The sequence below is a fragment of the Pipistrellus hanaki genome (assembly GCF_964339955.1).
Source record: "Pipistrellus hanaki genome assembly, chromosome: 5".
In the NCBI taxonomy this organism is placed as follows: Eukaryota; Metazoa; Chordata; class Mammalia; order Chiroptera; family Vespertilionidae; genus Pipistrellus; species Pipistrellus hanaki.
In genome coordinates, this window is record NC_140507.1 from 76,827,603 (window position 1) to 76,851,777 (window position 24,175).

The window sequence follows — 24,175 nt, forward strand, 5'->3', positions numbered from 1 at the left end:
CATCTCTAAGACGGGGTTAAGGGTGTGCCTGATAGTGGTGCTGAGGAGATTCAATAACCTATTGGAGTTTTTTTGGGCAAAAAGACCCATAAGTGGGGCAGTGTCTTCCTGGGGGCTGGGCAATCAGCAAGGGTTTAATAAATGCTCCTTTTGAAAAAATAAAATAAACGTTCTATTATTCCCATGTACACGTGACATTTTCATTTGTGTGTTGCCTTCCTCATCGGAACCACAAGCCCCACAAGGGCAGGCATTTGCAACTGTGGTCACTGCCGTGTCCCTGGCACCCAACAGTCTCAGTGGCTGTCAAAGATCAGAGAGTGGATATACGGTGCTCACGTGACCCAACCCCCAGGGACCACACCACACAGGCTTCTCATAAAAAAACATTTTAAATTAAAGAAAGGTAATAAGTATCAGTGCACAAACAGGAACAGAGGGCCCAGCACCACATGCAATGTGGTCACCCCAAGGGAGGCAGACTCCCAGAAAGGCACAGAGCTGAGGCAGGGTGCTGGTTCCTCTGGGTGTGGTTTTGGGCCCTGTGAGCTCAGAGGTCGGCCTTCCGGAAACTTGCTCTGTTCAAGGAGTTCCTGGGGGAGGAATGAGGTGGGTCAGCATGGACACAGATGCCCCCAACTCCACAGCCCCTTCCCTCCTCCGCCAAAGCTTCCCTGCTCCTTTCACGTCCGTTCTGATCTGGCTGTGGGCTCACAGATTCTCTCCCGGAACCCACCACCAGAATCGCGTCGTGCCCATTTTACGGATGTAGAAACCGAGGCTCAGGAAGACGAAGTTGCTTGTGTGGGACCTAATGCACTAGGACAGTGGTCGGCAAACTGCGGCTCGCAAGCCACATGCAGCTCTTTGGTCCCTTGAGTTTTTAGCAAAGGCCAGCTTAGGAGTACCCTAATTGAGTTAATAACAATGTACCTACCTATATAGTTTAAGTTTAAAAAATTTGGCTCTCGAAAGAAATTTCAATCGTGGTACTGTTGCTATTCAGCTCTGTTGACTAATGAGTTTGCCGACCACTGCCCTGGGATCGGAAATGATTGCCCAGGGTGTGCATCTGTGCACATGCCCAAGTAGTCACATCCTTGTGTGCAAAGCCACATGCGTGTGTTGATGTGCACGACAGTCCCCATCCTGTGCCTGCCTCCGCCGGCCCTCTCCAGGGTGGGGGCGGGGGTCAGGCACCTGAGGCTGGCCGTGGTCGGCGCCAGCAGCTGGGGCAGCCGCTGGGTGAGCAGGGGCTGCAGAGCCTCCCGCAGGCGGGCGTAGTTGCGCTCCAGCTCGCGATGGTACTCCTTCTGGTCTGGCCCAATCAGGGCCTTGTTCTTGCGCAGCGCATCCTCGCACCTGGGGGCCGGATGGCAAGGTGCTCAGAGACTGGCACTCAGGAGAGAAGAAAGCAAGGCCAGAGGCGGAGGGGGAGACCGTGAGGTGGGTCAGGAGCTAGGAGGGAGGGGGGGAAAGTGGGTGGAGCGCCATGATGAGGGCTGGAGGGGCTCTGGAGGGTGAGGTCAGGCCTACTTCTTGCAGAAGTCCTTGAAGCAGAGCCGGAGCTTGTTGTGGTGCCTGAAGAGTTTGGGGTCTTCTGGGATCTCTGCCAAAAACACCTGGGCCACCTCCAAGGGACCCTGTGGGGTAAGAAGGCCTTGTGAGGGTGCCTGCGTGGACCCCGGGGGGCCTCGGGCAGCCTGCATACCCCAGCGGCCATGCCTGGTTCACCGTGGGTCCCACGGAGCCCTGGAGCACCATCTGCAGCATCTTGGCGTCCGGCGGGTCCTGCTCGGTGGCAAAGGCCAGCTCCCGCGTCTTCTTCTGCATGTCCTCGATGGCCACCTCCACCGGCGTCAACACCGTCTGCAGGGGAGGGGGCGGCGCGCACTGGCTGGGGCCTGGAGACATCTTGGCCCAGGACAGCCCAGGGCAGCTGCAGCGGGGAGGGGCCTGCGTGGCTGTGTCATGAACAGCGTGTGAGGGCTCCTGCCTGCCTGGCTCTGCCAGGGCCTGGCCCGGCTGCCTCTGTCTAGCTCTGGGGCTGTGGCCTGGCTGCGGTCCAGCCCTGGGTCAGCTGGGTCTGGAGGGAGGGATCTGAGGCTGCAGATTGGGGTCTGGAGGATGGAGTTGGGAGTCCCCTCACCTCCCCCAGCCCGGGTTTGGGGGCCCCACATACCTCCTCCCGGTGGCACACGCGAATGCGGGTCTTGATGTAGGGGAAGGCGTGGTCCGTGCTCAGCAGGGTCTTTCGCTTGTGCTGCTCGTGCAGCTCCCCGTGAGCACGCCCATCGGGGGTGAAGGGCGTGCAGAACAGGAAGGTGCGCAGTCCGTAGTTGCGGTCGAAGTAGGTCACGCGGTCCTTGAGCTCATAGGTGTCGAAGTGCGGTTCCACGTATGTGATCTGGATGTAGGCCTGGGGCACGGGGCTCGGGAGTGAGGTTCCCACACCCCCACATACTCCCCCCGCCCCCCGGGGCTTCCCAGCCTCCCAGCAGGGCCCTGTCCCTGAGAAAGGGGATCTGGGCCTCCACGGGTCTAGGGGTTTTACACCCGGGGGTCCCAGGTCTCCTTACGAATTGCCTGAGGCTAAGGGTTTGGGGGTCCCTGGAAAAGGATTTGAGGGTTTCCAGGAAGTAGTACTGAGAGCCACCCTGACTATCGGATCTTGGGGACCCCAGGGGCGTGGCCAGGAACCCTCACCTTCTGGGAGTCGAGCTTGGTCTTGTCGACAGGGTTCGAATCTTTGACGATCTCGACCACGTCTTCTCCGAACCGCTCCGTGTAGAACTCCTGGGGACACGGGGCTGACTCGGCCGCACAGGGGCAGCCTCACCCCACCCTGGGCCGCCCTGGGCTCCCTCCACCCACCGCCACCCACTGGGACGTGCCTCCAGCCGATGGGAGATCTCGGCCAGCTTCGTGATGGAGGGCTCCTTGTACACAAACTCCTGCTCGTCCAGGTCCCCGAAGCGGGCTCCGTAGAAACCCACGCGGAAGTAGGTCCCAAAAACGCGCTGGGGCTGCGGGGAGGGGTATGTTGGCCCGGAGGCCCCGCTGGAGGTCCCCCTGCTCCATCCAGAAGCCGGGCCCCACGTGTGGGAGAGGCGGACATGGTCAAGGGGACCAGAGCCCTTGGGTAGGCGAGTGAGGACTCCAAGAACATGTGTCACAGGCAGAGGCGGGGGGCCTCTTGAATACTGGGCATGGACTCAGAGGACCACCAACGGCCCACGCCTTGCTCTTTCTCCCTCGCTCCCGTCTCCTACCTCCCCCAATCTGCCCCTCACTGACCCCTCATGTGGAATAAGGCCTGGGTCTATCCTGCTCACAGCTGTATCCTCAGTGCCTACTGGGCTGGGTATGCAGCAGGTGCTCAATAAATGCTTGGGACAGAGACTCTGCCTCCTTTGTTCCAGGGCATCCGCTCACTCCTCCCCCCGCCTCCCCTCTCCCACCAGAAAGGAAGGGGTGGCTCCACGTTCACTCACCAAAGCAGATCCCGGACGGGTGGGGTAGGCGTCAGGAGAGGGAGGCGGGGAGCAGGGGACAGAGAGACAAAGTCACGGGGGAGGCCAGAGGGAGAGCCACCAACCCCCCAGGGTCCTGGTTATGCTGCCCCGTGAGACCAGAGCCCCAGGGGAGGGAGGGGACCCGCCCCCCACCCAGCCCTCCTGCCTCAGCTCTGGGTGCTTGCCATCTTTGGCCAGAAAATTCTCCCCAAACTAGGAGATGCCTAAAAATAGACCCAAGTGGGGGGAAGGCGGGAGAGGGGGAGCACTAAATGGCAATGAGGAGCGGAGATCCTGGGGGAGGAAGGGGAGATGGGAGAGACAGACCAAGAGAATCAGAGGGAGTGATCAAGACAGGGAGAGACTGGGAGACATTGGGGGGTGGGGGGAGAGGAAGAGACACAGAGACAAAGAGAAAAAGAAACAGGGCCCCCTCGCAGGCAGTGGCTTAGCAGGCCCTGCCCAAGGGAGGGGTGTCTCTGGAGAGCTCCCAGCTGGGTGAGTCACAGGCTGCCCTGGAGATTTGGGGAAGGGAGGGGGGGTCTGGGGGAAAGTAGTGGGGTGTATCCTTGCCCACTGGGTCCCAACGCCTGTGTCCCGGCAGCCATGCTCCTCCGGCGCCCCCTGGTGGCTGCCCGTGACCGCTGCTGACTAGCCTCGTGGGGGCCCCAGAGGCAGATGGCCACCAGGCTGACTTACCTCCCAGCCAGAGCTCTGTGGGGAAGAGAAGGGTCAAGAGTTTAGCCTGGGAAGGTGGGGTGGGGCCAGGGGCTGGGTCTGGGAGGGCACCCTGGGCCGACCTGGTGCAGGATCTTGGTGAAGGCCTCCTGCAGTTTGCCGTGCACAGCAGCCAGCTTCTTGTAGTCGCGGTGGGCTTCCAGGATGGGGATCAGGTTCTTGTACACCTCGTTCACCGCCTCATAGAGCCCACCCTGGGGTGGGGGGGAGCAGGTCAGGGTTCCCAGCCCCTCCCTGGTCACCTCCCGCAGGGAACAGCCCGCCCTTCTGTGCTCTGACCCATCTCCCAAGGCCCCCCCGCCACCGCCTCCTCCAGGAAGCCTGCCCTGACCACCCCCACCCGATGGGGCATCAGCCTTTCCACTTGGCGCCTACATGCCCCGCTGTGGTCTCCACCGTGTTTGCTGTGGACAGGCACTGTGTACGTCTACACTTTACCCGTGTCCCTTCATTGGTGGGAGGAGGAATCCCTCCCCACCCCCAGTTCCTCAGAAGGGACACCGAGCCTCAGAGACATGGAGACGCCCCCCAGGGTGTGGACCCGAACACCAGCCCCCCTGGCCTCTGACCACTGCCTCCTGGCACATGTGATGACCACTCCCTCATAGGTGCCCCTTCTCCCTAGCTGGTGCCAGCAGCAAGCCTGGCATAGAGCAGGCATCCTGGATGTTGGCTATCAGAGGGTCTATGTCTACCTCCTGGCTTCTTCCCCTCATGAGGCCCTTGTGAGACTCCAGCAAAGTGACAATAATGACAACACCGCTAGGAGGGCTGGCCCCACAGGAAAGCAATCTCGCCGGGCAACCTGACCCTGAAGCAGAGCGGGGCCCCAGATGCAACTGCCAGTTCCCGGAACCAGGAACGGACGAACAGGTCAAGCAGCCAGTCACGGGCGGGCGAGAACACCTTTTGGAACAGTTCCCACCTCCAACGAGGGAAACGCAGGAAAAACCAAGCGCTTTCACACAAGCAAGCACATTGGAGGAAAAACTCCTTTGCAACAATAACAAGTAAATGCCTAGGCATCCATTTATCAAGAAATGCATGTCCTGGCTGGGTGGCTCGGTTGGTTGGAGCTTTGTCCCATTCACCAAAAGGTTGTGGGTTCGATTCTTGATCAGGCACATACCCAGGTTGCGGGGGGGGGGGGGGGGATCCCTGTTCGGGGTGCGTACAGCAGGCAACCGACGAATGTTTCTCGTTCACATCAATGTTTCTCTCTCTCTCTCTCTCTCTCTCTCTCTCCCCTCTCCTCCTTTCTTCTCTAAAATCAATAAAAAACATATCCTCGGGTGAGGATTAAGAAATAAAAAAGAATTCCTGCTAACTTCGTCGTGCAGGATAAGAGTTGTGTAAAAGGGACTTTCTCAGTGGGAGCTGCACACAGGTGCTTGTGGGTGTGACGCGGGATATCAGATTTGTTTTAAGCTGGAGTTTCTCCGACTCTAAAGCGCACAGGAATCTGAGATCTTGTTACAGGCAGGGCTCAGAGAGTTTGCCTTCTCGCAAGCTCTGGGTGATGGCCACACTGCTGGGCCTCTGACCACACCGAGTAGCAGAGGTTTATAAATCCGAATGATCACCTTCCGATTCATCAATGCTTGAAAACTGGGATCTTGTTTTTTTTCAGATGCCAGAAAGCCCCACAAAAACTCAAAAAAAGATCCTTTCTCTCTCTCCCACTTTTTTGGGGGGGAGGCAACCTAATTTTTGGTGGCCTTGTTTCAGCTAAAAAAAACAAAAACAAAAACAAAAAAACCACCAAAAAATCTGGATAAAGAGATGAAACAAGACGGTAAATACAGGTGGCTGATGAATTTGAGCGCTGGGTTGGTGGGGGTACAACTTTCTTCTTTGATGTGTGCTTGAAATCCCCCCCCCTTTTTTTTTGGTGGGGGATGGACCTACTAAGCAATCACCAAAATGTTCTATAATAAAAAAGGTTTTAACACCAGCTAAACGTGATAAAGGCTTACGCTATCCAGCCTGCATGTGGAGGGTTTAACAGGGAGAAAGGCAGGCCATGGAAGCCACTGAGGGTCCCCATTTCCCCCTGCAAACCCCCCAGCTTCCCCTCGAGTATCCGAGAGCAAGGACAGGGCCCCCAGCAGGTCTGTGATGCCCCCCCGGCCGAGCCCCGAGCCCCGAGCCCGAGCCGTGGGCGCCGGGCCTCACCATGGTGAAGTGGGCGGCCGCCTGCTCCAGCAGCCCCACCAGCCCCAGCTCCGTGAAGTGCTTCCCGGAGCAGAAGCCCTCCTCATCGGGCGACAGGATGTCGTCGGAGATGGCGGACTCCTCCAGCACGTTGGACGAGATGTTCTGGGGCGAAAGGGGTGTCAGGGCCGGTCCCTGCCGCACGGTGCCCCCCCGCTGCCCCCCGCCCCCCCGCCCTCACCTGGAAGGAGACGCAGCCCACCGGCAGGTGGCGGCTGTCCTCCAGCAGGGCGAGGTACTCGGCCACCAGCGCGGCCGCGTGCACCATGCACTGCGCGGCCTCCGCGTGGTTGCCCAGCTCCGCGTGCTTCCCCGCCATGTTCTGCAGCCACGTCAGCCGCAGGTCCGGGGAGCCCTGGTAGCCCCGGGCGATCCTGGTGCCCAGGGGAGGGGGTGAGGAGGGTGGGGCTCCCCCGCCTGCCTCTCACCTGCCCAGCCTTCCCTGTTACCCCACCATCTGCCCACTGACCAGCCAATCTCCTCACCCGCACCCCGCTCACCTGTCCCTCCAGTCACCCGTTTCCTGTCTCCTCATCTATCCATGCCCTCACCCGTCTCCCTGTCCATCCATTCTCCGGCCCCCCATCCACCGTCCGTCCTCTAACCCAGTGTTCCCCAAAGTGTGGTACGCGTCCCCCCAGGGGTCCGGGGAGAGTTTGGTGGGGGTACGCGTTGCCCCGGAGTTTGATGGGGATATGCACCGCACCGGGCTTAGCTGCGCCTAATTCTACGTTCTCATGAGTACGAGGGGTGCTCAGCGTTACGGAAATTATAGAAGGGGCACACATATGTCAAAAGTTTGGGAAACACTGCTCTAACCTGTTTCCTTACCAGTTCTACCTTCCATCCTTGCACCTAAACCATCCCCTTATCCCTTAGCCCACCTGTCCATCCCTCTGTCCATCCCTCTGTCTCACCTGTCCATCCCTCTGTCCCACCTGTCCATCCCTCTGTCCCACCTGTCCATCCCCCTCTCTCACCTGTCCATCCCCCTTTCTCACCTATCCATCCCTCTGTCCCACCTGTCCATCCCTCTGTCCATCCCTCTGTCTCACCTGTCCAACCCTCTGTCTCACCTGTCCATCCCCCTGTCTCACCTGTCCATCCCTCTGTCCATCCCTCTGTCTCACCTGTCCATCCCTCTGTCCCACCTGTCCATCCCTCTGTCTCACCTGTCCATCCCTGTCTCACCTGTCCATCCCCCTCTGTCTCACCTGTCCATCTCTCTGTCCATCCCTCTGTCTCACCTGTCCATCCCCCTGTCTCACTGTCCATCCCTCTGTCTCACCTGTCCAGCCTCTCACCTGTCCATCCCTCTGTCTCACCTGCCCAGTCCCTTGCCTATTCCCTTGCCTGTCCAGCCTCTCACCTGTCTTCCCATTTGCCTGTCCATCATCTCCCCTCTTCCTCTACTCACCTGTCTCCTCCCTTACCCAGTCCCTCCCTGCGTCCAAGCCCTCACTTATCCAATCGTCACCATCCATCCTTTCACAAACCCCCCTCCCCCCAAAGTGTCATTCTCTCACTTTCCTTCTGAGCCGTGGCCCACGCCCCACTCACTGATCCCCTTGCACATGCACCGTGTCACCGCCCCCCCAGGCCCGTCCCTCCCGCACCCGCATCACCCGCCTCTCCGGCGCCCACGCCCCAATTTCTTACTAACTCCCCTCACCTCTCCTCCAGATTTACTTACTCCCTGACCCGCACCCCCGCCCACTGCGTGCCCTCACCTGTTCCTCCCACTCGTGCCCTCCTGTCCTTGTTCTGTGGGTCCCTCTGGCCCCCTCCTCCCCTGTGCACTCAGGAGCCTCACCTCACTTGCAGCCTCCCGTCTGCTCACCGGTCGCCTCGCTCACCTGATTCCCCCGTCCGTCTGCTCTCCTGTCCCTCTTGTCACCTCTGTGCTCGCCCGCTCCCGCCTCACTGTCTCAGGTGCCCACTCCTCTGTCTGAGCGCTCCTCACCGGTACATGAGGTCAATGAGCATCTCGGGGTCCTCCTGGTGCTCCTTCATCTTCACCGTGTCCGTCAGGATCATGTGCAGGTTGAACATCAGGTCCTGGACCTGCCGCGGGAAGGGGGCCTCGTTGGGAGGTGACGGGGCCGAGGCGGCGGGGCGGGACCCGGCGAGGCCCTGGGGCGCGGGGAGCAGGGCGGCGGCGGGTCACCTGCTCGGCGAAGGCGCTGTCCCGCAGCCCCACGTCCTCCTCGGCGTAGGTGAGGATGGTCCTGAGCGAGCGCCGCAGGTGCTCCTCGCTGAAGCTCTGCGTCGTCCCCACCAGCGAGGACAGGGACATGGTCACCTGCATCTTCACGCGGGCGAAGTTCTGGGGGGCGAGAGCGAGAGCACGCCTGGGGGCCTCGGACCCACGCCGGGCCGGCCGGACAGGCTCGCTCACCCCTCTCCCCGCCCACCCTCCTCTGTCACCCCCTCCCTCCGCCCCGGGAGGCCGCCCCTGCTTACGTTGCCGATCTCAAAATTCTGGCGCATGAGGAGGTAGAGGGAGGCGCTGGCGTGTGTTCGGATGGTGCTGATGCGGCTGCCGCAGTGTCGCAGGAGCCGCAGGCAGAGGTCGGCGCACAGCTCGGTGTCCTCCTCGAACAGCAGCTCCGGGAACTGCCCCCCGGGGCCCAGACAGACACGGGTCAGCCCCTCCCCGGGCCAGACCAGAAGGTCCCCCCTGGGGACCTGGGCAGGAGCCCCTGTCTGCGCTCTGCCTTCCGTGGCCAGGCACAGCGGACTGGGCAGTCACCCCGGGGCTAGTCCTGGCCGTGTGACACTGAGGGGGTGACCCGGCCACCCCGGTGCTCCGTTCTCTCCTCTGAAAACTGCGGCCGAGGAGGGTCTGCCGCGGGGAGACACTGCACACACAGGAGGCGCTCAGCGACGGGGCGGCACTGTGACTCTCAGCCGCCAGGCCGAGGGGCTCACCTTGGACACCAGGGACCGCTGTGTGGCCAGGCCGTGCTGCAGGAAGAGGGCGCTCTGGGAGCTGCCCAGGCTGTACAGCACCACCTTCAGGACTGCCCCCAGCACGCTCTCCCGGGCCTCGGACAGCACCACCGTCTGCGGGGCCAGAGGTCCGGCTGTGAGGGCCCGGCGTGGGTATGGACCCGGGAAAGGAGAGGGGCTCTGGGGTCCGGGATCACGGGCATTGGGGCAGGTCCGAGGCCAGGAAGAGGCTGGATCCAGCCTTACCTGCACGATGATCTCCAGGGTGTCCAGGACGACCAGGCTCACCTCGGTGGCCAGGTTCCCTTCCACCAAGGCCTCCTGTTCCATTTCGTCCTTGGTCCTGGAGGAGAGGGGGGAGAGGGGAGCCTCTGGAAGCCGGACCTACCCTCCGGCGAAGCCCAGCCCCTCCCTCAGGCACCCGAGGCGCCAGTTTCTCTGGGAACTGGCCTCCTTCGGGCAGCACCTACTTGTCCACGCGGTCCGCGGTCTGCTTCCAGTGCGTGACGCTCTTCCGCCAGCGCACGTTCTCCTGGTTTCCGAACGGGCTCCGCTCTGGACGGGCAGGCACAAAGGGACACACGTGACCGAGAAACGCACGGGCACAGAGGTACACAGGTGGGGTGCACAGGTGCTGGCCGAGGGGACGGGGTGCACAGGTGCCGGCCGAGGGGACGCACAGGGAGGCCTGAATGACTTGTGAGAACAGGTGGGGACACAGACACCCATGTGTATGGGGATGACGCATGGATTTCTGGGAAAAGTGAGCTGGACAGAGAGGTAGGGACGGGCCCGCGTGGGGGCCCCCCCGGACGCGGGGTGAGAGCGGCTGGTGGGGACGGGCGTAGGGTGCACCCCCCTCTCACCACGGCTCCGCCGCACCATCTCCTGCCGTGCTCCGATGGTGCCCAAGATGGCCTCCTCCAGGCGAGCCTTCATGTCTAGCGACTTCTTGAACGTGAGGCTGTTGATGCGCTCAAAGGCCTTTTTCCCCTAGGATAGGGGTGTCGAACTCAATCAAAGAAGGGGCCAAAATCTAAAATCCAGCCTAAATCGCGGGCCGAATGGTTTACTGAACAGTCATAAACTGACAATGTCATAAACTGACAGCGGAGTGCAGTGATGACAGCGCGGTGCGGGCCACATTGCAAGGCCTGGCGGGCTGGATTTGGCCCGCGGGCCGTGTGTTTGACACATGTGCCCTAGGAGGTCAGAGAGCGGGTTCCGGGCTGGCTCTGCCCTTCCCCGTGGGACCTGGGCTAACCCGGTCCCGTCTCTTCTGGCCCTTCCCGGCCTCTGGGACCCTGTGCTTCAAGATACCGCTCTCTGCTGTCCTGCGAACCCTCGGCACCTTCCAAATTCCATTCGTGAGAACAAGCCTCCCCTTTTCCTTGTGCTCAGCACAGAAACAGTCCACCCCTCTCCCCTCGGGAACTGGACACGAGGACAGTCCCCCCCTTCGCGCCCAGACCACAGCGCCGAGAGCTCTGTACGCACCCTCAGCCTGCCTCCTGCCCCCAGCCCCTGCCCACACCCGCAGCCTGCCTCCTGCCCCCAGCCCCTGCCCACACCCGCAGCCTGCCTCCTGCCCTCCAGCCCCTGCCCACACCCTCAGCCTGCCTTCTGCCCCCAGCCCCTGCCCACACCCTCAGCCTGCCTCCTGCCCCCATCCCCTGCCCACACCCTCAGCCTGCCTCCTGCCCTCCAGCCCCTGCCCACACCCTCAGCCTGCCTCCTGCCCCCAGCCCCTGCCCACACCCTCAGCCTGCCTCCTGCCCCCAGCCCCTGCCCACACCCTCAGCCTGCCTCCTGCCCTCCAGCCCCTACCCACACCCCAAACCTTGTACTCGAAGGCAGCCAGGCAGAGGTACAGCAGGTCCAGGAGCCGGCCCAGCTGGGGGAGGGACAGGTCGGCGGCCCAGTGCTGCAGGAGGGCTGGCTCTGCGTTCTTCAGCACCCACAGCACACACACCAGCAGCGTCCGGCTGGACTCGGCAGAGAGCGGGCAGCCGGAGCGAGAACCCTGGGGCCAGAGAGGGGACAGGGCGCTCAGAAGGGACAGAGTTGACTTCCATTTTCTCCAAATAAGATGAGAACTGGCTGACTTGAACCTCATTTCGTAACTTCTGTCACCCGGTGGGATAGTGGCTCTGAGAGGCCGGCCCCATACTCACAGTGGCTGAGCCCTGGGAGATGCTGGCCCGGGAGCCAGGGGCCAGGGGGCCACCGGCAATGGCCATGGCCACGGAGGGGTTGATGGTGCCTCCAAAGTCCCCGTCCCCTTCCGCGTCTGAATCGAGCATGGAAGCCAGCCTTGACCGTTGACCTGGGCCCTCTGGGGCAGGAGCAGGGGGAGAGAGAAAGGAGTCCTTGGTAAGTGCTCTCCCTCTGCCTCAAATCTCAGCTCACGGGTCACCTCCTCATGGAAGCCCTCCTTGATCCCACCCCCTAGACCAGTCTCCAGCTTTCTACCCTCAGAGCTCACTTATTGTACTTGGAAACACATGCATTCATTGTGTCCACAGAGGCAGGAGCTATATCTACTCTGGCCACTGCTCTATGCTCCACACTCAGAACCCGGCCTGGCCCACAGGAGCAGAAACTGTAAAGGTGATGATGGTGGTGATGACAACAACAACATAGGCTGTTGCTATTATTATGGCATCTCCTATGTGCCAGGTGCTAGTCTCACTTAAAAAATATTAACTACGGCTGAAACCGGCTCAGTGGATAGAGCGTCAGCCTGCGGACTTAAAGGTCCCAGGTTCGATTCCGGTCAAGGGCATGTACCTTGGTTGTGGGAACATCCCCAGCAGGGGGTTTGCAAGAGGCAGCTAATTGATGATTCTCTCTCATCGATGTTTCTAGCTCTCTATCCCTCTCTCTTCCTCTCTGTAAAAAATCAATAAGATATATATTTTTTAAAAATATTAACTACGAATCTTAAAAACACATACCTACAAGATAAGGACTTTGATCATTCCTACTTTATAGATGAGGTTACCCTCTCTGTAGAGGTTAAGTTACTTGCCTGGGGTCACGCAGTAGTTGGTGCATAGTAAAGCTGATTTTAATCTAAATGGTCCAGTTCTAAAAATCTACGATCTTGTAAGAGTACCCACTCCCCTTCCCCTCCCCCCAAGAAAGTCTCACCAGAGAGAGGAGCAGCCAACAATTAGGTTTCACCCTAGGGATTCTTGAAACAAAAGGTCAACTTAGCCCTAACCGGTTTGGCTCAGTGGATAGAGTGTTGGCCTGGGGACTGAAAGGTCCCAGGTTCGATTCCGGGCAAGGACATGTACGTTGGTTGCGGGCACATCCCTAGTGGGAGGTGTGCAGGAGGCAGCTGATCAATGATTCTCTCTCATCAATATTTCTGACTCTCTAACCTTCTCCCTTTCTCTCTGTAAAAAATCAATAAAATTATAAAAACAAACAAACAAAAAACACAAAAGGTCAACTGAACCTAACTATCACTCCAGCCCAACTTAGCCACGCTCAGTTTCAAACTGGACTGAAGTGATCAGCCCCTTAACTCATCTGCTAAGAGAGGGAAAGAGGAACCCTCTCTAGGGAAAAATGGCATTGCTCCAGTCCTGGTGGTTCTCTTATATACAATGTCCAAAATACAATAAAAAGCTGAAAGGTATGTGAAAAGGTGGGGAACCGATTGATCAGAGAGAAGAGACAACAGGAGGAGGCACATCGATGATCAAAAGCAAACGCAGTTCTTAAGATAAAAAGTAGTGGAAACGATGGACTAAAATAGACATCTTCCTACTGAAAAAATGTAACACCTGAAATTCAGAACTCAATAGTTGGGGCTATCGGAAGCCTGGACACAGCAGAAGACAGAAGTAGTGAACTCAAAGACAGGTGAACAGACAATTTCCCAAGGGAAGCACAGAGTGAAAAAAAAGAATGGAAAACACAACAGAGCATAGCAGGCACGTGTGAGATGATCAAACGGTCTAATATAAGTGTAATTGGAGTCCCAGAAAGAAAGAAGCAAACAAGGTAGATAAAAAAGTTAGAAATAAAGACTAAGAACTTCCGCCCAATGATGGAGGGGATCAACCCACAAATCCCAAGCCTATGCTTCCCACCCCCGTGTCATGTCCCTAAGAGGTGCCAATGAATGCGCTATGAGCAAATCACTGAATCCAGGGCTGCAACTGCCTTCTGGCCCCAATGCTCCCCGCCTTCCCTCCTCACACCCTCTCCTTCTCAGGAGTAATACATGTTATAATCCTATCTCCCATTTACTGTGGGCTGACAATGTCCCAGTGCTACAGCTCTGCACGTGTTTACATAACTATAGGAAGTAGTTAGTGTCACCACTGTCCCCATTTCACAGGTGAGAAACCTGAGGCGCAGCGAGGTGAATGGCTTGCCAGGGCCCTGCCCCGGCACTTGAACCCAGTCTGTGGACCCTCACGCCATGTTTTTACTCCTAACTGTGCTCGCCCACCTTCCCCAACCTGAGCCCATGTGTCCATCGAGCCCCTGGGTTGTGTGACTCCAACTGCCCGGCCCACTGACCAGCGAAGTCATGCAGCCGCGGCAGCGTGTCCCGGGCGATGGACAGCAGCGGGAGGTACAGCTCGGCCACCCGGGCCTTCACCGGGGCCTCGGCGTAGCGGGGGTCAACATCATGGCCGCAGAGCAGGTTGTGCACGGCGCTGATGACCTTCTTGTGCAGCTGGGAAGCCCTGCGGAGGAGTGGGGTGCTCAGGACACAGGAGACACAGTGCCTGGACCTTCCCACCCGCTGGGGCCAAGCAGGGCCCGGGCTCACCCCTCGGCCTCCGGCTCCAGGGCCAGCGCCAGCTCCGTCAGCAGGAGCCCCGCCAGGAAGTGCTGCTGCCTGAACGGCCCGCTCAGCTCAAACATGCTGAGCAGCTTGGGGTCCGGGGCTTGGCTGGAGAAGGTGGAGCTCTGCGGAGGGTGAAGGGAGGGGGAGGAAGCAACGATGTCACCAGGGGTCAGGGGTCGGAGGTGAGGGGTTAGGATGAACTCATCTGAAGTTAAGGTTTAGAGGTGAGAGACTGGAATTATCTGGAGGTGACAGCTCAGTTCAGGGTCAGAGGTAAGAGAATGAGGTTCACCTGTGAGGTGGTGGGAATATGGGGTCAAAAGTCAGAGGTCTGAGACACAGCAGCTCGAAGGCAGGTCGGTGAGCTAAGATTTAGGGGTGAGAAATTAGGACCTGGTCCCTAGGAAAGTGCTGAACATGAGGGGTCAGAGGTGAAGGGTCAGAGGAGAGAGGATGGTCCCCCCTGGACAGTGGCCCACCCTGAAAAGGACAAAGGCTGGGGAGCCCCGGAAGACAGGTTGAAGGTGAGAGGTCACAGGTCAAGGGAGGAGCCAGAAGGGAGGCCGGCCCACCTGCGAGGTGGTGGAGGACACGGAGGGCGAGGGGGAGGCCGGGGGCGACAGGGGGCAGCAGGGGAGGTTGAGGGTCACGTAGTGCTCGTGGCTGCACAGGATGCGGGTGAAGTCCGTGCGCAGGGTCAGCAGCGCCGCCGGGCTGGGGGCCGACTGCAGCCGCGCGGCCACCTGCCGGGGCCCGGGAGGGGTCAGTGGGCAGGCTCTCCGCCCCCCCCCCCCCCCGCCGGCCCCCGCGGGCGGGCGCCTCCCACCTGCTTGTAGTGGGCCCGGACCAGGCCGAACACGAAGCCGCGGTCCGCCAGGGACAGCAGGTCGCTGAGGAAGAAGGCCAGGCTGCTGTTGAGGCGCTCGGCCTGCTCCATGTCCTGGGGACACAGGGCCCGTCAGCCGCGCGGTCCCTGCCGGGCCCGCTCTCTCCACGGCCGCCAGCGGCTCCGACTCCGGGAGCCGCGTCGCAGTCCCAGAGCCGGGTCCTAACACCCCTCCGCCCTCGGGCCTCTCCAGGCCTTCCTGGGGTCTCCGCCCTCTGACCAGCCCCTCCCTTCCTTACACCTACATGTCCACACCCCTCAGGGCACCGTTTAGGACACAATTTTCTCTCCTCTCTCCCCATGGAGAATTTGTGCCTGGGTGAGGTCCGCCCAGCCTGGCAGGGGATGTGGGGGGAACAACATGGATGGCAGAAACTGGCTGCTGACTCCCCCTAGATCCTCCTTCCCATCTCTCTGGTGTGAGGTCAGAGGGCGGTAAAGACTGGATTTCCCAGCCTGCCTTGCAGCTGAGAATAACCCTGTGATCAGATCCCATTCTGGCCAATGGGATGAAGGGAGATACTGTGGCCAGGTCTTCCTGTTCCCACAGCCTGCCAGGTGCCTGATGTGGGGGGCACCATGGAGAATCTTTTTTATAATTGATTTTTTACAGAGAGGAAGCGAGAGGGGATAGAGAGTTAGAAACATCGATGAGAAACATCGATCAGCTGCCTCCTGCACACCCCCTAGTGGGGATGTGACCACAACCAAGTCACATGCCCTAGACCGGAATCGAACCCGGGTCCCTTCAGTCCGCAGGCCAACACTCCATCCACTGAGCCAAACCAGTGTCGGCACCAAGGTGAATCCTGATGGCCAGGCCCACACCATGGAGCCCCCATGGCCCACTTGTGCTCAGAAATAAACCTGGGGCACATTTAAACCACTTGTGGTTAAGTTTGAGCAAATTAACCTCTGCCCTAACGCTAAGCCCTCAGCAATCATCTGATGAGCACGGACGGCTTGCACAGCGCCCAGCTTCCCGTGGGGGATCTCAGATCGTTCCACGTGTCGAAGACGACTGAACGGGCTGCCCGTGGAGGGAGGCCCGGAGGAGGAGGAGGAGGAAGAGGCGCTCCAGGCCGAGGAAAGAACAGGGCCACGGCCCTGGGGCAGGATGTGCCCCGCTAGTGGGAGGGACAGCACGGGGATTGCTACGGCTTCCGGGCCCAGCTGGTGCGTGTTCTTCCCGCGTGCTCTCTCCAGCCACTCTGGCCTCACCGGTCAGCCTGGGGGCTCTAAGCTCCCTGCAACCCAAAGGGACAAAACACAAAGCCTGCTTGAGCCGAGTCCACCATGGGGTGGGGGCGGGGTCGGCCCCGTTCCGAGCTCCGTGCGTGGGACCACGGCGGCCGTCACCGCTGTCCCACTCGCAGCTATGCGACGGGCTTCTCGGGGGCATTGCTCTGCCCTGCAACCCTTTCCCAGGGCGGTTTCCTCACAATCTGGGTCAGCCCCTGGGAATGTCAGTGCTCAGGGGAGGCTCCAGTGGAACAAGGTCGGGACCTTTGAGACCAGCCCAGAGGTCGCCAAGGGATTGCACAAGGGGCTGGCTCGGGCCAGTCTGGTGTTTCAAAAGTCTGGAAAGTTCCCATCAAATCCAGAAGTCCCATTTCACTTTTCAAATGAGACATTGCGGCCACAGCGGCCGAGCACACGCCCTCGGGGCCTTCACCGGCCCCCGCTTCCCCAACTGAATCGGGCGATAAGGGTGTGTGTGGGCTCTGAACCTGGTGGCGTGGGTTCAGTTCTGCCCCTTCTCGGTTGTGTGGCAGCAGGTTGCTAGTCATTCTCTGCCCATTTCTCCTCCAGTAAGATGGAGATACTAACACAAACTTCCTGGGGCTGTTGGGAGGCTGTGATTCATCTCAGGTGTTTAGATACACAGTAAGTGCTCAATATTACTATCATGAATATTGCCCACCTAGCTTCCGAGGGCATGGGAATTAGGGACCCAGTGCCTGGACAAGTGTCAGGGTCTCAGAACACTAATGTCCACGATTGAGCCCTCATTGTACACTGAGTGTTCAGAGATCATAATAATCTGGCCGCTCAGTATATATATTAGAGGCCCGGTGCATGAATTCATGCATGGGTGGGGTCCGGCCAGCCTGGCCAGGTGGGGGACATGGGTGGTTGGCCAGCCTGCCTGCTGGTCAAACTCCTGGTCGAGGGGACAATTTGTATATTGGCCTTTTATTATATTTGTTATATAGGATATACACTGAGGGGCCAGATTATTATGTGTTCAGGAATCATCATAACCTGGCCCCTCAGTGTATACTGACACTGGTAAGGGCTCATGGATCCGTCACTTCCTGCCTTCTCCAACTCCCGTTCCTGATTTGCTCACTCTGTTCCGGCCACTCCCATCACTTCATTCTCCTCCGACAGCCCAGGCACCGTCTCAGCCAGGGTTTCTCTTGCCATCCCCCTGCTTGGAATGCTCTTCCCCCAGACGTCAGATTGCTCCCTCACTCCTTCAAGCCTCTCCCTGACAGTCGGCGCCAGGAGGGCAAGGGTTGGCATCTCTTGTTCACTGCTGTGTCTCTAGCGCCCAGCACAGGGATGTGCACACAGTAGGTACTTAAGAAATGACGTTGGCCCTGGCTGGTCTAGCTCAGTGGATACAGTGTCAGCCTGCAGACTGAAGGGTCCCGGGTTCGATTCCGGCCAAGGGCACATGGTCGGGTTGCGGGCTCGATCCCCAGTATGGAGTGTGCAGGAGGCAGCAGATCAGTGCTCTCTCTCATCATTGATGTTTCTATCTCTCTCTCTCCCTTCCTCTCTGAAATCAATAAAAATATATATTTAAAAAAAAGAAATGACGATGAATGAACAGACCCATCCAGCAAATGGGACTGGTGGCCTCGCAGCCTGGAAGCACTGGGCGGGACTGGCGCCCCGAGCCCCGCCCCCGCGGAGGCCCCTCTCCTTTACCTTGTGGGCCCGGGTGATGACCTCCAGGCCCACCGAGCCCACCAGCGCCACGATGTCGTCCAGGAAGCGCGCGGGGAAGCGGAGCTTTCGGGGCGTGTCCAGACGCTGGCTCAGAACCAGGTGCAGGGCCATGCTCTTCACCTGGGGGCCGGGCGGGGCCGGGGGAGAGCTTGAGGGGCGGTGGGGCAGAGGGCTCTTGCCAGATGGGGATGGGGCTTGAGGAGCTGCGAATGGTATTTTAGCAGCGAGGGAGGCGAGGGACAGGTGGGCGTCATGGGCCCTGGCCCTCCCCCTGGATGACCTCAGCACTTCCGACCGTCCTGGGCCCCGCGCCCGGATCCCGAGCTCTTCTGGCTGTCCCCGTGGGCCCGCCCCCTCGATGATGCCAGCACTTCTGGCGCGTGACCCCGACCCGAGCCGTCAGCCACCTGAGCATTTCTGGCTCCCCACGGAGGGCAGGGCCGGAGAGGCTGCGAGTAGGACTTTCTCGAAGGCCACGGGCTGAGCCTGAGTGGGCTGAGGCTGAGCCAGGGGGAGGGCTGACGCAGGGCTCCTGGGGTGAAGTCTGGGGAAAGCACTGGGCCTGAGGGGTGGGGCTGAGGGAGCCCTGAGTGGGCCTGTGAAGGCCCACCGGATGGGGGTGGGGCTTGGAGTCAGGGGGGGTCCCTCAAGGCACCTCTTGAAGAGTTCCCCAGGGGTTTCCTTCTCTCTCTGGGGGTATCTCTCGGGTGGGGGTGTCTCCGTCCTGGTCAGGGACCTCAGCTGACAGTCCCATCGGAGGGCGGGGGAGGGCCTCTCTCCAGGGGACGATCCCTGTAGGTGTCTCTCATCTCTGTCCCTGAGTGTGGGGGGGTGTCTCGGAGCCATTCCTCAGGGGTCTCAGGCACAATCTCTGGGCTTCTCTCCCCCAGGAGGGCCTCCCCAGGGCCTCTCGCTCTCCGTGTGCGCCTGTGTGCCTGTGTGTGTGTGTGTGTGTGTGTGTGTGTGTGTGTCTCACCATGAGCTGGAAGAAGAACCAGGCATGCTGCAGGACGGCCTCGCGCACGGCACTGCCGCTCACCACCCACTGCAGGGCCAGCTCCTCGTGAAGCAGCTGTAGGCGGGGACAGGGTCACCGAGGGCAGAGGGCGCCCCCACCCCCCCGGAGAGCACGAAGCGGGAGGATGAAGCTGGATAGAGGGCTTGGGGTTAGAGCAGCAGGAGGCCATGCGAGAGAGCGGGGCGGGGGGGGGGCGGGCAGGAGTCAGATGTGCCCTTTCCCTGGGCTGCCCGGACCCCGCTGGGCTCAGGGGTGGGTGCTCTGGACCCCCTTGCCGGGCCCAGGCCGAAAGTGCGCCCCCCGCCCCTGCTCCCCACTACCTTCTGCACAGTGGGTCTCGGCCGGGTGGCTGGTGGGGCCGAGGAGGAGCTCTCGAGGTAGGAAGAGGTTCGGGCAGAGCTGCGGTCGATGGCCTATGACGGATGGAGTGGAGAGGATGGGATGGCGAGGAGGGGTTAGTGTGGGCAGATGGCATGGACAGGAAGGGGGCTGGTCGGCACGGACAGAGGAAAGATGTGTCCGTGTGGACAGGCGGTCGGGGTGTGGATGGAGAGGGAAAGGGGGTGACGGAGATGAGCATAAGGCAGACATAGCGAGGAGGCGAAAAGCAGGGTGAACAGAACAGGTGAGGATGTGAGCCGGAGACCCCGTGGGCAGGGAGTATAGACACACAGGTGAGAGAGTGGATGGGAAGGGTGGAGGGGGAGAGGGTAAAATCACTGTAGATGGTGAAGAGGGAGTGTGCTCAGAGGGTGGAGAGTGAGTGTGGACAAGGGTGGAGAGTGTGAGTGAGTCAGTGAGCTCAGGGGTAGTAGACAGAGAAGGAGGAGGGAGGGCACAGAGGTGGAGGAGGGAGAGAGTACAGACAGAAAAGGTTAAAGAGAGGAAGGAGAGGACAAAGAGGAAGAATTCTAGGGCAGGGGAGGTAGATGGTGATGAGAAGCAGGGGAGCAGCTGAGAGCCCCGGGTTCCAGGCCTGGCCCCACTCCAGCCTTCCTTGGGGGCCTCACTGGGCCTCAGTTGTCCCCATCTGTGAAACGGGTACGGGGACTCAAGCTCCACTCTCCCCTCCTCCTTTGTCGGTTAGGAGGTGAGGCTGCTGGCAGGGAGAACAGGTCCAATGACAGAGGCGGCCCAGCCCTGGGACCCGCCCAGGCCCCGGCCTTGGCAGTGGAGGCCCCCCAGCTCCCACAATCCCAGCCACACACCCTGGCTTCTCAGCAACCCCTGCAAAGGCCAGCCTCGGTGCCACCTCCTGCCAGGAATGCCCACCCGCCTGCCATCCCAGCACCTCCTATGTGATCTCCAAGGCCCAGCTGACACCTCCGCGGTCGGAGGGCAGTGGGGGAGTCCTGTTAAAAATGCAGGGGGGCCGGACCGGTGTTGCTCAGTGGATAGAGCGTCGATCTGCGGACTGAAAGGTCCGGGGTTCAATTCCGGGCAAGGGCATGTACCTTGGTTGTGGGCACATCCCCAGTAGGGGGTGTGCAAGAGGCAGCTGATCGATGATTCTCTCTCATCGATGTTTCTAACTCTCTATTCCTCTCTCTTCCTCTCTGTGAAAAATCAATAAAATATATTTTTTTAAAAAAGCAGGGGGGCTGGCAGGACCCACGAACCCAGATTTCCAATCTGGAAAGTCTGTCGGAAAGTCCCCCTGCCGGTGCTGCTGTCAGTCCCCAGGACCACCACGCAGTGCAGGCCCGAGTGACAGCACAGAGCTGGGACAGGGCTCAGGGCAGGAAACCAGCCCCCGTGGCCTCCTGGCTCCACCTTCCCCTCCAGGTCCCAGCAGAACACGCTCTCTCTCTGGAGAGAAGCCCCAGAGAGAGGCGGACCCCTTTCTATATGCACCCTACACCAGAGGGAGGCTGGTGGTCCCTCTGCTGTCTCCTTCCAGGCATTGCACTTGTTTGCGTGCTGTCTGTCTCCCCAGCTAGCTGGCGGCTCAGGGGTGAGGCTGGGCCAAGAAGCTATGTCGCTAACAGCATCCTGCCTGCAACCCCCTAACTCTCTCCCGGGCTCCAGGCTGCGGTGCTGAGCACTTTCCTTAGAATCGTTACCACGTCTGGAAATTCAGAGCCAGGATTCAAACCCACGTCTGTCGGAAAGCAAAGCCCCCGTGCACAGGGGGTGTCTGGGGGAGGGTCGGGTAGAGGGAGCTGCCCACAGGCTCCCCTTTGTCTGAAACAGGACGGCGGAGCTCGAGGCTCGGTTTTGTCCCCCTGGGACCATCCAGGTGGCCGTGTCAAGGGGACAGGGAGAGGCTCCTGAACAGAGCGGTTAGAGGGCAGAGAAGGCCATGCGGGGCAGTGAGGTTACAGTGGCTGGGTCTGCATATCATTTCCATGCCGTGTACACGCCACCCGTCCCTTCCTTCTGTCTCTGCCTGAGGCTGTGGTCCTGTGGCAGCAGTTTACGGCGACCCTGTGCGCCTGCCATGCCGACTCCACAGATCCAAACAAAGCAGAAGGGGCGCGCCTCCTCCTTCGGGCAGCCCCCCTGGGTTAGTCAGCGCAGCCAGGACTGAGGGGGAGCTCATGCTGAGGGGGGTCCCACGCGTGCAGGGCGGGGGGGGAGGGCACCTGTCTGGGGTCGGCCCCACAAAACGGGGGTGCCCGGCGCAGCACAGCCTTGCTGCCTCCTGGAGCATAGGCAGAATTCACCCAGGAGTGCGAGCGGTCGATACCCTGGAGATACACGGTGAGTGGTAGCATCCATGGGCAGACGACAAGGAAACCAGCATAAAAAAATCAAGTGTGAGCCGAAACCGGTTTGGCTCAGTGGATAGAGAGTCAGCGTGCGGACTGAAGGGTCCTGGGTTCGATTCAGGTCAAGGGCATGTACCTTGGTTGCGGGCACATCCCCAGTAGGGGGTGTGCAAGAGGCAGCTGATCGATGTTTCTAACTCTCTATCCCTCTCGCTTCCTCTCTGTAAAAAATTAGTAAGATATATTTTAACACCCCCCCCCCCCCAAAAAAAAAAACACACAAAACAAACAAACAAAAAAAACCCAAGTGTGTGCCCTGGCCGGTGCGGCTCCGTTGGCTGGGCACCATCTGTTCACCGTAAGGCTGCTGGTCCGATGAACGGTCAGGGCACACGACCGGGCTGCGAGCTGGCTCCCCAGGGCAGAGTGTGAAGTAGGCAGCGGCTTGATGGTTTGCTCTCACATTGATGTTTCTCTCTCCTTCCCTCTCTCTCCCTCTCCCTTCCTCTTTTTCGAAAATCAATTAAAAATCTTTAAAAAAAAAACCGCAAGTGTGAACACTAGCCTGGACCATATATGTGTGCCCATGTAGGCATCCACATGCAACCCTGGAAAACTGGTGTGCATGTACGTGCACGGGGTGCATGAGCATGTGAGCCTGTGTTCACACGTGCGTGAGTCACACAACCCTACACCTGTATACACACGCACGGGGTACACACATACATCTGCTCCGTGCATGTACACCTATGGGGCAGATATATTTGTGACCTGTGTATTTACACACATTGGGCACACATGTATATGTGCCTCCCAGTAGGTCTATATATAGGACACACACACGTATACACACCCTACACACGTATGTATACCCTATGCGCATACACATATAGGGCAGCACACATATGCATCCACATATGTGCATGCATGTGGTATATATGTGTTCACCACCAGGCCAAGCCCGGCCACCCATCCTTAGGTCAGCCCCAGAGTATGGAGCCCAGTGTAAACCCAAGTCCCAGCTCCCCAGCTGTGACAGCCCCTGAGCCTCCTCGGCCCAGCGTCCAGCCTGTGCCCACGCCCCAGTCCTGTCCTCCACCAACGCTGAAGTCCTTCGCCACCCACCTGGCAGCCACGGCCACCGAGGCCGGAGACGCCAGGGTCCCCCTCGCCCTACCTTGCTGGCCAAGATGCGGGAGACCTCGTCATCCACGGAGCCGGGGGCCACGGCCAGGTCCGGGTTGCTGCTGCTGATGCTCTTAGAGCGAGCCAGGTAGAGGCTGGCCGGGCGGCCAGGGCCACGGGCCAGCGTGGCAGGCTGCACGGCCACCGGAGGGGCCCCTGCGGTGGAGGGGACACGGTCAGCCACCGCCTACCCACCCTGCCGACCCACCCCTTCCCAGCGGCGGCCTCTGCTGAAGTCACTTTCCGTTTATGAGCCGCCAGGTTCCTGGCCTGTACAATGGGTGTGATAATGGCTGCCGCCTCCTCACAGCTTGGGGGAGACGAAAAAACCCCGAGCACGGTGCCTGGCACACAGGAAGTGCCCAGAGGAGGTGGCAGTTCTCACTAGTTATTTAGCAAATGAGAACAACAACCGGCTCTACGGAGCGCTCACGGTACCAAGCATTTGGCACGGATTGCTATGCCATTTCCCATTACCAGCGCCCAGGAGAGGGGGCACGTCACTGATGTTTTACCAACGGGAATTCAGGCTCAGAGAGGGGCAGGCACTCGCCCAGCAGTTCGGAGCTTGCGGGAGGCAGAGCGGATAACCCTGCTCGAGCCCCTGCTTTGCCGATCAGCCGAGTCACCTGCCAGCAAGCAGGCCGACACCAGACCCCCGGGGCAGGAGCAAAACGTGCACGTCGTCCAGGCCAGCCCCGGCCTGCGTGGCCTCAGGACCTTTGCACGGGCTGATTCCCTTTGTCTAGGACGCTCTCCTCCCGGATATTTCCCGTCCTGCAGATTCTCCCACCAAAACTCACCGCCCCCGAGGCCGGGCTCGGTGCCAGGCAGCCGGAAGGCATAGTAGACGTAGGCCGCCAGCAGGAGGCAGTGGCCACGGGCGTCCTGGGCAGCCTCTAGACTCCGATGGATGAGGCTGACCACGTGGGCCATGGCTTCAAAAGCTCCACGACCCAGGTTCACTGCCGGGCAGAGCAGAGGTCAAATCCCAGGCCCCGGGGCCTCTACCTTCCCGAGAAGGGGCTTCAGGGCCCAAGGGATCACGTGGCAGCGGAGGGTGGCCGGAGACCCGCGCTCAGCTCAGTGGGCCGAGGTCACTCCCCAGACGGGGAACACGGAGCCGGAGAGATGAAGGGGCTAGAGGGAGTCCCCCGGGACCAGGGGACGGAGGGGCCG

The 24,175-nt window shown here is 60.1% G+C and overlaps 1 protein-coding gene across 4 annotated transcripts in view; it reads right to left on the bottom strand.

The window, feature by feature from the left end:
- Nucleotides 1-373: 373 nt before the first annotated feature.
- DOCK6 (dedicator of cytokinesis 6) overlaps nt 374-24,175 on the bottom strand; it is a 50,502-nt gene continuing 26,700 nt past the window's right edge. The window contains exons 21-50 of one of the 4 annotated variants that reach the window (XR_014795167.1): nt 23,800-23,961; nt 22,989-23,152; nt 21,686-21,790; nt 19,421-19,513; nt 19,059-19,154; nt 18,062-18,202; nt 15,062-15,175; nt 14,808-14,978; nt 14,218-14,357; nt 13,962-14,131; nt 11,594-11,754; nt 11,260-11,442; nt 10,286-10,412; nt 9,890-9,974; nt 9,666-9,762; nt 9,399-9,533; nt 8,931-9,083; nt 8,635-8,793; nt 8,431-8,531; nt 6,649-6,841; nt 6,429-6,572; nt 4,316-4,447; nt 4,215-4,229; nt 2,885-3,020; nt 2,707-2,796; nt 2,183-2,419; nt 1,726-1,869; nt 1,537-1,643; nt 1,201-1,362; nt 374-593 (exon numbers count right to left, since the gene is read on the bottom strand). Coding sequence is in view for 3 of the 4 variants with exons in the window: in XM_084885762.1 (XP_084741888.1) it covers nt 551-593; nt 1,201-1,362; nt 1,537-1,643; nt 1,726-1,869; nt 2,183-2,419; nt 2,707-2,796; nt 2,895-3,020; nt 4,215-4,229; nt 4,316-4,447; nt 6,429-6,572; nt 6,649-6,841; nt 8,431-8,531; nt 8,635-8,793; nt 8,931-9,083; nt 9,399-9,533; nt 9,666-9,762; nt 9,890-9,974; nt 10,286-10,412; nt 11,260-11,442; nt 11,594-11,754; nt 13,962-14,131; nt 14,218-14,357; nt 14,808-14,978; nt 15,062-15,175; nt 18,062-18,202; nt 19,059-19,154; nt 19,421-19,513; nt 21,686-21,790; nt 22,989-23,152; nt 23,800-23,961 (3,950 nt within the window). In the remaining variant the exon portion in view is untranslated. The remainder of the gene's footprint in view (nt 594-1,200; nt 1,363-1,536; nt 1,644-1,725; nt 1,870-2,182; nt 2,420-2,706; nt 2,797-2,884; nt 3,021-4,214; nt 4,230-4,315; nt 4,448-6,428; nt 6,573-6,648; nt 6,842-8,430; nt 8,532-8,634; nt 8,794-8,930; nt 9,084-9,398; nt 9,534-9,665; nt 9,763-9,889; nt 9,975-10,285; nt 10,413-11,259; nt 11,443-11,593; nt 11,755-13,961; nt 14,132-14,217; nt 14,358-14,807; nt 14,979-15,061; nt 15,176-18,061; nt 18,203-19,058; nt 19,155-19,420; nt 19,514-21,685; nt 21,791-22,988; nt 23,153-23,799; nt 23,962-24,175) is intronic. The other 3 variants (XM_084885762.1, XM_084885764.1, XM_084885763.1) reach the window with 3 other exon arrangements.